This window comes from Apaloderma vittatum, unplaced genomic scaffold (genome assembly GCF_000703405.1).
Source record: "Apaloderma vittatum isolate BGI_N311 unplaced genomic scaffold, ASM70340v1 scaffold21470, whole genome shotgun sequence".
NCBI classification, from domain to species: domain Eukaryota; kingdom Metazoa; phylum Chordata; class Aves; order Trogoniformes; family Trogonidae; genus Apaloderma; species Apaloderma vittatum.
In genome coordinates this window covers 4,167-13,912 of record NW_009696517.1, presented here as the reverse complement: position 1 = coordinate 13,912, position 9,746 = coordinate 4,167, and the positions used below count along the sequence as shown (strand labels likewise).

At 37.1% G+C, this 9,746-nt stretch overlaps 1 protein-coding gene across 1 annotated transcript in view; it reads right to left on the bottom strand.

The window, feature by feature from the left end:
* Positions 1–7,483, bottom strand: part of LOC104278244 (cysteine-rich hydrophobic domain-containing protein 1) — a gene marked incomplete at its 5' end in the record, with an annotated part of 9,255 nt that extends 1,772 nt beyond the window's left edge. The window contains 2 exons of the mRNA XM_009875160.1: positions 1,267–1,422; positions 7,429–7,483. Of these exons, the coding sequence (XP_009873462.1) occupies positions 1,267–1,422; positions 7,429–7,483 (211 nt within the window). The remainder of the gene's footprint in view (positions 1–1,266; positions 1,423–7,428) is intronic.
* Positions 7,484–9,746: the final 2,263 nt, after the last annotated feature.

Genomic DNA, 9,746 nt, shown 5'->3' with positions numbered 1-9,746 from the left:
TAAAAACGTTATTATAAATGTTTCAGCAGCAGCCTCATCCAGAAGAATCTTACTATTGCACTTCTGGCTTAAGATTAATTTTAAATACGTTGTTTTTATAGAATTAGAACCTGTGTATGTTAAACATATTCCTCTGCAACAAGAGCATTTATAAAGACAGTGAAAATGAGTTAAAGCAAGTCCTGTAACTTTTTAGCACTTCAGCAAGTTAACCTATTATGCCTTTAGTGCATCTAACTTTTTTTAACTAAAAACTCAGTGTCAGTCAACGCAACTGCTTTTCTTGAGCAAATTGGAAAGTTTGGCACAACACTTCTGGTTTATTTTCTCCAAAAAGCAATGCTTCTTCCTTGGTTTTCCTTTCAGTTTGTTTTAGAAAAGATCATATACTCTCAAAGCCAGAAGTACCACTTTTTAGCAGATTTTGACTTAGAATCTTTTCCTATAATTAAACTGACAAGTGTGAGAGGTTTTGTTTTGTTTGTTGGTTTTTTTTCTAGTGCACCTACGTACTACTTACATTTGTGGATAATAAGATTTTATGACTGCAAATTTTACAAACTATGTACCTGCAGAGAATATCATTACACTCTATTTACGTGCTGCCTGAACATTTACTGCTGTGATAAATCAATTCTAAATGCAAACCACAGATGTAATTAGGATCATATTTACTTGATATTGCTAAAGTGCTTTTCAGAATTACTTTGGACCTGACTACACGAGTTGTCAACTTTCTGATGAAAATAAAGTCTTTAAAAAAACTCCCAAACAGAAAACAAATTTGTGTTTGTTCTTAACAGAAACAGCACAGTAAAATATGTCAAAAAAACAAAGCTCTGAAATACATTATCTATTGCATAGAAAAAAAATGATTTTTAATTTTAAAAAAATGTTTATTTTGAGGTGTGTGGGGTGTGTGAAGAGGAAAAGTAACTTTCAGTCCAATCCATGCAGTCTTTGAAGGTCGGCGTCCAGTTCTGCACTCATTTAATTCTTAGACCTTTAGAAATCCTGGAAATTTACTTTTACTCCACTCTGTTCTTCAAACTGAGATGGGATTAGCTATTCCTAAACTATTAATTCAGTTGGTCATTTGGCATCATTCACATATTTTTCTGCTTTCTAAGGAACTGAAAATGAAACAACCTTTTGAGTGCAAATGAGACAAAAAGGTTCTGAAGTGGGGATGACACTATTAAACTTTAGCTCCTGCGATCAGTAATTGCAAAATAAACAGAGTAAGACTAGGGCATGTGTACTTACTCTTTTGTTAAGACAGACGACAGGCCAGAGGCTACAGCCCAGCGTGCAGCAGCAGCACAGACAGCCGCACAGCAGCCACTTGACGTTGACAGGGAGGTTCTTTCTTAAACAGGCGTTCACCCGACTGATGCTGGTCTTGAATTCTTCTGGAGCAACCTGCAACAGAAGTGCTGAACGTCAGTGGAAAGCCATCACAGGTGTAATTTCTCAATAATTTGCCTCTACAGATTAAAGTGCAAACGAAACACAATACCATTGTACAATATCGCCCTATTTTCTGTAACGTCTCTCACACAGCGAGCATGAAAAGTTGCTTTCCTCTACCAAATCCATTTACGCTGCATGCTTTGCAAAAGCTTGCATTAAAAAGCTAAACATCGCTCAGATGAACAGCCTCATCCTTATTTATTGCACCGTTACCAAACCAATTGTCCCCAAACAAAAACTAGAAGCAGGACACAGCTGTGCAACATATGGACTTGCTACGCTGACCAAAAAAAGGGAAGAATGACATATAACTGGTTTCCAAGGGAATGTGGTGCAGCTTCGTAGAAAAAAAAAAACAACCAAACCACATCACACTAAAGAAAAAAAGAAAGATAATATTGGTCAAATTAATTTCATGCTGATGCAAGTCTACACTGTGCCTGGGTGAAGGTGGACCTCTGTCCACAATTAAGTTCCTAAAGTGGTCCATAATGATGAGGCCCCAACTTCACTTGTGGCTGCTTCCTAAAATAGGGAAGCCTGGAAAGACATTTACTGAATTATACTCAAGGCAAAGAAATGTATTTTATATAGGGTTATGAGTAAAGCCTGGTTGTTGAAAGACAACTTATTTAAATTAAGGAATATTCAACAGAGCTTACTTATATATATATATATTGCCACTGTAGAGTCACAGTGAAAACCCACAGTTTTTATCAGAAATACACTCTTTTCTTGGATAGCAGCATGTTTCTTACAGAGGAGTGAGAGCACTTACCTATTTACATACCCCACATCCCTCATGGCTCTACAGAATCTAAACAACTTATATCTGACACGTCAAGTACGGATTTGTGGTACCGACCCCAAGATGGCACTTTTAACACAATCCAGCACTCAAACACACAAAGTGAAGTAATCAGATTCAACTTCAACAGACTTGACCAATCGGGCACAACTAAAAAAAAAATAAATTAAAGAATCTTTCCTAACTACTTGCCACTTCTAGGGCAAAAATCCACAAAACTAGAATTAGATTGTACACAAAGCTGTGCAACTACTACCTGATACTTCCAAGCAAGCAAGCCCACCTCTGCTCACTTGGTTCTGCAAATAAAGCAACAACAACAAAAGCATGAATTTAATGACAAAGCCTCCTTTCACCAAAGGAGCAAAACTCTGGGACAGGAAATGGGGAGGACCTGCTTCTGCTACCTCCGCCTATTCACAAGAGCTAATTTTATTCAAACCTCGCAGGAAAAGGGAGTAAATAAACAGCATCTGTTTCCTGGCCATTCAGGTCACTACGCGGTACAAAGTCAGAGGTCAGCTGGGTCTGTACACCAGCCAGGCCTACAGTTAGCAGTGCAGAATTTAACACTGTCATTAATTTATAGCAGGAATTAAGAAGGGCACAGAAAGTGCTTCTCTCGCAATTATACAGGCTTCTCCCCTCATTAAATAAACTGTCTTATAATTCTTTTTACATATACAAAAGGTGGAAGTAAAAAAAATTTCTTTAGACTGACTGGAACATCAACATTTAAATGCATTTTACTTTTTTTTAAGCTAAGGTGTCTGCTGTAAGTAGGTGTTTTTCTTGATGCCTTTAGTACTTTTGCAATGAATCCCACTAAGAAAAGAGATTGCTTCCTTTCCTATTAGACACACAGTTTACTGGACCTTGACAACAATACACCCCAACCCCACAATACAGCTGTACAAACCCACCAAACAGAAAGGAATCGCACAGTCTGGAATTCAGTGTAACATGAAGAAACCTTCCCATCAGTAGTAACATCCAACACGAAGTCAACCAGGTTCTCAGATCACAGCTGGCAGAAAAATGTGGGACCCAGTAAGAAAGCACCGGGGTAGTGAGAGTCCCTATTTCTGTGCTCCTTTTAAGGGAGTCGCCGTTCTCACCCGGTTAAGAGGCCGATGTTACTTTACGAGAATGACACTGAAGTATCCTCTTTCCCACGGAGCACAGCACCCGCAGCGGCTGAACTAGAAATCAACGTTGGATACCACCAAGAAAATGTCAATTGCAGAAATTTTGGTATGATGTTAACCTTAATATAGTATTATGAAAGAACCACAACTACCTGCCGATGCACCAAATGCTCTCATGTAAAGGTGAATCCCTCAAAGGCAACACAAGATTCAACTACTTCAGATGGTTTTGGCTAACCCAAACTGTTGGATTTATTTCTCCCTTTAGGAAATGTAATCACCATCAATATTTCTGTCAGCCAACGATACATCTTCATTTGAAACTAAAGGAACCAGTGACCAAGATAAGCCTTATTCTGTGATAAACAGAAGCAAAACACGGTTTTGTTGCTCTCAGTTTACAACTCAGTACCAGTTAAGCATCATTACATAGTGACAAAGAACAAAATATCTGTAAATATCTGTTCTAATTTCACAATAAAGTGGTATCTAAATGGAAGAGTTGCCAAAAAATTTAATTCATTTTGTGGCCCAATTTTAAATCTTGCCTTTCTTGCATGTACAGATATTGAAAGGTTAACAGGAAATGACTAATTTATTTAAAGAAACAGAGAATTAACAGTGCCTCCTGCTAAGAAAGCTCCCTAAGAAAGTCTAGTTTTGAGTAATTTTGGAAAGTCTCTTGGAGAGTTTCTGTCTGCATTTTGAAAAGAATGAGATAAGTACATAGCTCCTGGCTGTGCAGTACACCTTGTAAAGAGACATTAGTTCCTTTTAGGTCCTTCAGGGAGGGCAAAAAGAACCCAAAACATAAAAGGAAAGGAGGGGGTGTCATAATATTTTACAACAGGATGCAAGAGAATCTGCAAACACAGGAAGAGAACAAGTAAAGCCCAGCAGGCCTGATCTCTCTCCTTCAATCACCATGATCCCAAACCCTATCCATCACACGGTGCAACGGGATCACAATACGAACACCCCAGTTTATGGCTTGCGTCTCCCTGCACTGCCCAGTCAGCTCTGTGTCAGACCCTGATTGTTTTAAGATCAGGGCAGGAAACTCCACTTTCTTTATTAAGGTTTGCTGCCTCCATCATTTTCTTGTCACCTGGAGCAGTGTGCGCTATTGTGCCGTAGATCACCAAGAGTATTTTGTTAACAGCTTTTAAATTCTTGTCTTAAAAAAATTAATAATCCTATAAAATGGCAGCACAAAGAATTTAAATTTAGGCCAGAGTCCAATTACATTATTAAAAGTTAAATTTTGCCTTTGTCAAAATCTTGTCAAATCTTCTCTTAAAATACTCTCTTGAAAAGAATGCACCTTTTGAAAGTCTAGCTCAGTGTTTACAAGCTTGTGTCTCATTCCACAAAATAAATATTAAGTTAATCTCTCTGAATTAACTAGACCTAGCATCTGACCTACTGTTATTTATTGTTTTATTGTCTATGTTTTATCCTCAAATATAAGCATTCACGTCTCCCACCAAAAAAGCAACACATGTCTCAAATATTTAAGATGTAATTACACGCATCTTAGCTCTAGGCTAATTTACAATAGCAACCCAGACTCTGTAATAATTGGGAGACAAGGAAGTAGGGGAGATCAGTGAAAAAGGAGGGATATTTCAGATTTTTAAAAAAGGAAAAGTAGCCAAAGGTTTACTATTATCATTATGCAGATGGGCAAACTGGGGGTCAGGAAGCTTAAGTAAATTCTTAAGACTACACAGTGGCATAAATCCAAAATGTTTGTGCTTCTGGGAAAAAGGTATAGCTAGGTATTTTTTATCTATTTAGGATTTTTATCATGCACTGGATACATTTTCATTGTATTTAAAAATCTAGATCTTCATCTGTATTTATTAAAAATGGTACCATAGAGAACCCCATCTAATGGCTTCATCTCTTACATTCCATTAGCAGCTGGAATATATTATTAATATCAATTCACAGCGGACAACAAAGTAGACATTACACTTAATGCTACACAGACATCCTGAATAAAGTATGACATTGCCTTGTACTAGCTGTGTACTAATGCAAGTTCGTAGTAAACAATCACAAATTGTTAATACAAACAGTCACTATGCTGTTCATAAACTGTTATTTCATGAAAAGGAAAAATCTGGTTTCTAAGAACAGTAAAACACCTTGAAGTGGTGCATCAGTTGACTACTATTCTTATTATTGTGAATTATTTACCAGGAAAAAAATGAGTTTTCATTTTCAATAAGGGTAAAGGTGATTGACTGCCACAACCAGAGGAAGAAGCAGATTATTTATTTCTTCCAGTTGATGGAAGTATTAAAAAGATAAAACCCACAACTGTGGTTTTTAATGTCTTTCATGGATCTCATTCAATTGGTGTTTTCCCCTCACAAAAGGGAACTTAATTTGTTTCCAAGGTCTTCTTACTCAGAACGCCCCTCAGATCCACATATGAGAAAAGGGTAACAGGATAGCGAGATTCTCAGCAGGAGCAGCACACTTACACAGAGCAAATCCCCGCTCACTTGACTTACATTGTCACTGAGTAGATCTGTAGAACAAGAAGAGTAAACGCCAAGAAAAATTTCCTCTTTCCCCTCTTTGCTAAATGAAGTCCAAGCACTCAACTGAACTTTAAATTAAACTTTTGTTCACTGCCTATCTAACAAGAGGACAATCAAGTGGAAAATGTGACAGGTATTGATGCTCATGTAACAACATGCAGGTTCGGGAGGAGAGGTTTAGTTTGTGAGGTGTTGGGTTTTTTTAATACAAATGTATCTTATAGGGACAGAGATTAAATTATATAATCAAATTAAGTTCTAACGTTTCCTGCTAGGTATTTTCTGTAGGCTTATCTACAACAAACTACAGCCGGACTAAAAGAACACAAAACACGCTATTTCCAAAAAGTATTCTGTGGCTTTTCAGTGATAAGTAAGAGCTTCACAGAAAAGAATAAACTTTAGATATGCCAGGTAGTGAAATGCACTCACATCAGACAACGGATCTTTCATTATACTCTGGGGTGAAAACAAAAGAAAAAAAAAAACCCAGATGGATTTGGCAGAACCGGGAGACGTCATCCAGCTGCATTTTAGGATATTGTTAAAATGACTCAACAGCTACTGCAAGAGGCTGCAGAGGTAGTGTAGCTTTGTGATATGACATCAGAGAAAGCAGTAAGAGCCAAATAAACTTTTTTCCTCACAAATTCTGGAAAAGATACACAAAGAGACATAAAACGATGCAAAAGAAATGCACTAGAGTGAAACAGCAGAAAGAAAAAAAATACAAGAGAAAAATAATTCAAAATTTAGAAGTCTGAAAAAAATAAAACCATGACAAGAATTTAAGCCCATAACCAAGAATTTTGTTACAAGGTTTCATGAATCAAGAGCTACAAATGAATATTTAAATTTGTATTTAGTAAAATGACAGGACTCTAGAGAAAGCAAGACACTTGTCATCGCTAATTTTCAGAACTAAACTATTATATTTCTGACAATGTACTAAAAACCTACATAATTTATAGATTTAACAGTAAACTGTTTTCTTCCCTAAAGCTTCAGATGAAACAGATTCTTTTCCAGAGCTCTGCCTACATAGGAACTCAAGGTTTGACTGACATATTAAAAAGAGGTCTGACACTGCAAATAATTCACACAGGAGGCAGCACGAACTCCCAGTATCTCTAAAGCCAGGTTAAGCCACTCTTGCTTTCATGCAAATTGCCTGCATGAAAACAGCACGATGCCACATGGAGATTTTCTGTGTTTAGAGTGTCAGTGATGATAGTAACCACTGCAAATCTTTTTTTCTTGTATCAAAATCCACCGTAGGGACCAGTCACCAGCCAGCTAGTTTGTACAGGACAGAGTTAATTCAAGTCCAGCGCAGCACGGTGGCCTGCACGGCACTGGATTCATCAGCACGTACTGGTAACACAGAAACCACTGGATGCACTGGGTCTTTCCATTTAAAAGAACAGTTTAATCTCACACTTACCTTCCCTGTCAGAACAGAAGGAAATTCTGTATCAAACTTGTTGCTCAAGCCAAACCTTGAAAACAAAAGAGACAAACAAAATATATTCCACCTAACTTACTTTATTTCCCTTCATGAAAAAATGTAATAGATTTTGTACTTTAAAAAACAAAAAATTGAGAACTAATTTCTTTCACCCTTATATTTGCATTATTTCATAAGCTTTCATTCTAAGTTTATATAAGATCTTTTATATCACTCATAAGGTCATTTACAAGATAGAGAAATAGAGCTTGTTGCCTTACTTCAGTACCTTCAAGTCACTAAAATGTAAAGACTCTTTTTACAATCAGATGGCAGTTTCAATCTTTTCTTTAGGAAAGAAACCTCCAGCTATTAAATTTCAGTTTTACTAGGCTCAATAATCCTTTTACTGCTATTTTTCTTACTCATGCAATTTATTCACATGCAACAGATAAAGCTGGTTATAAGGTACCCATTCATTGTCATCTTACCAATTTATGATCACATAGTTTTGAAAAATTGCTTTGGGCTGAGCTAAACCATCTCATGCAAATATGTAAGAGCCTACACAAAGAACAGTTTTAAAGCAACTGTGAAGTTCAAGAAAATTAAGTCTTAGGTATCACTGTTACTATCCTGCACTGCAGTGTTCTGGGTTTTGAGCAAGAGCTAATCTTCACTGTAACCAGTGAAACCTACAGGGAGCTACACTTCGCTCAAAACCCTGTGTTACTGCTGGCCCAAAACTAGTGAACTAACGACAGTTTCCAGAACCCTCGTGCTGTAGATCAGCAGCATCCTGACAGTCCAGGCTGACTTGACTTTTTAATTTTATTTAAGGCATATAAGTGGGCAAGAAGCTAAATAAGCTCTGACACTAAACCTGCCAGCTTCTGCAGAACAAGAACTCTGATCTTCCATTCCCTCTACCTTAACAGATAGCTTTAATCTTTGCAGTTCAGTAACTGAACAAAATCAGCAGCTGGCCTCTCAGCTACAACCTTTACATTTGAACAGAGCTTAACATTAAGTTTGGAAAATTAAATAAACTGTACATCAAGTTCACTGTCAGCTCTGCTAAACTATCTCCTGAGTATTAAAAAAACCCCAAAACGGTCACAGACAGAAAGAGAAGCACAAATAACACCTGATATTGTAGTATTTATTGTAGAAACAAACCTTCTGGAGAGGGAATTTTTGGTTTGAGTCAAACTGCCACCTGAAGTACTCCTTACTGGTCACTGGTACAAAAACTGGTACTGCCAAAATGTCATCATCCCCTAGCATTATGCAATACATATATACTCAAGTGCACAGTGCAATAACTGAGATATCCAAACCCGGCAATGTTTACAAGTATACAAAAATGTAAAATAAACCTTAAAGAGAAGTATAAAAGGACTCGTGCTGCTTTTGAAATCCAGTAATCTAATTAAATGCTTGTCAACAATATTGGCGAAGCCCAATCGAGTTCTTTGATGGCTAATTTAAGTCAGAGCCCTGACTCTCCTGAGGAGCAGCATATTGGAGCACTAGTACTGTAAAATACTAAAAAACGAACAAACCCAAAGAGTAGATCTTAACAGACACGTTTCTCAACCTTTCTCTCCTTAGCTAGTCTAAGCATTATAACCAGTTGCCGCCTGTTTGTGTTTCTTTCATTCAACATATTTTCATTGAAAAGTTTCTAGAAGTGAGTGTGCATGAACTAAACACCAGCACAGGCTGCCTGTAATGATCACAAAGTTGTAGCAGTCAGATAAGGTAACAAATGAACTAGCGGAAAGTTCAGGTAATACCCAGGAAACTCTTCCCACAGAACAGACTAATTCCACTAAATCATGCCAAAGGTCCACCTAGCCCAGAACACTGACTTTTACAGTGGCCAGTAGCAGATGCCTAGGAAACAGCAAAAGAAAAAAAAAACAAAACCACAAAAGCCAAACTTTTACTACCATTTCCCCAGAATACTCTTCTGACTTTCAATAATTCATAGTTCAAAAACCTTCTAAGCCATAGGTAGCATCTTTTATCTCACTGGTCACAACATACTCAAGACAATTCCCATTGCACCACCGATTTCCATAAAGAATAACATAAATTAGTGCTTTGTGATTTATATCTATAAGGAATACAAGACCACAATGTATTTTAAGATGCTAAATTTGAAGGCTGATAATGTCATGAAACATATTTAAAATCCAAAACTTTGGTCAATTGCCAAAACAGTCCAATCAGTTGTAACAGAACCAGGAAATGGCATTTACAGAAATGCATCTCTTTTACACTGACACCTGCAGCTAAATGAATATAAA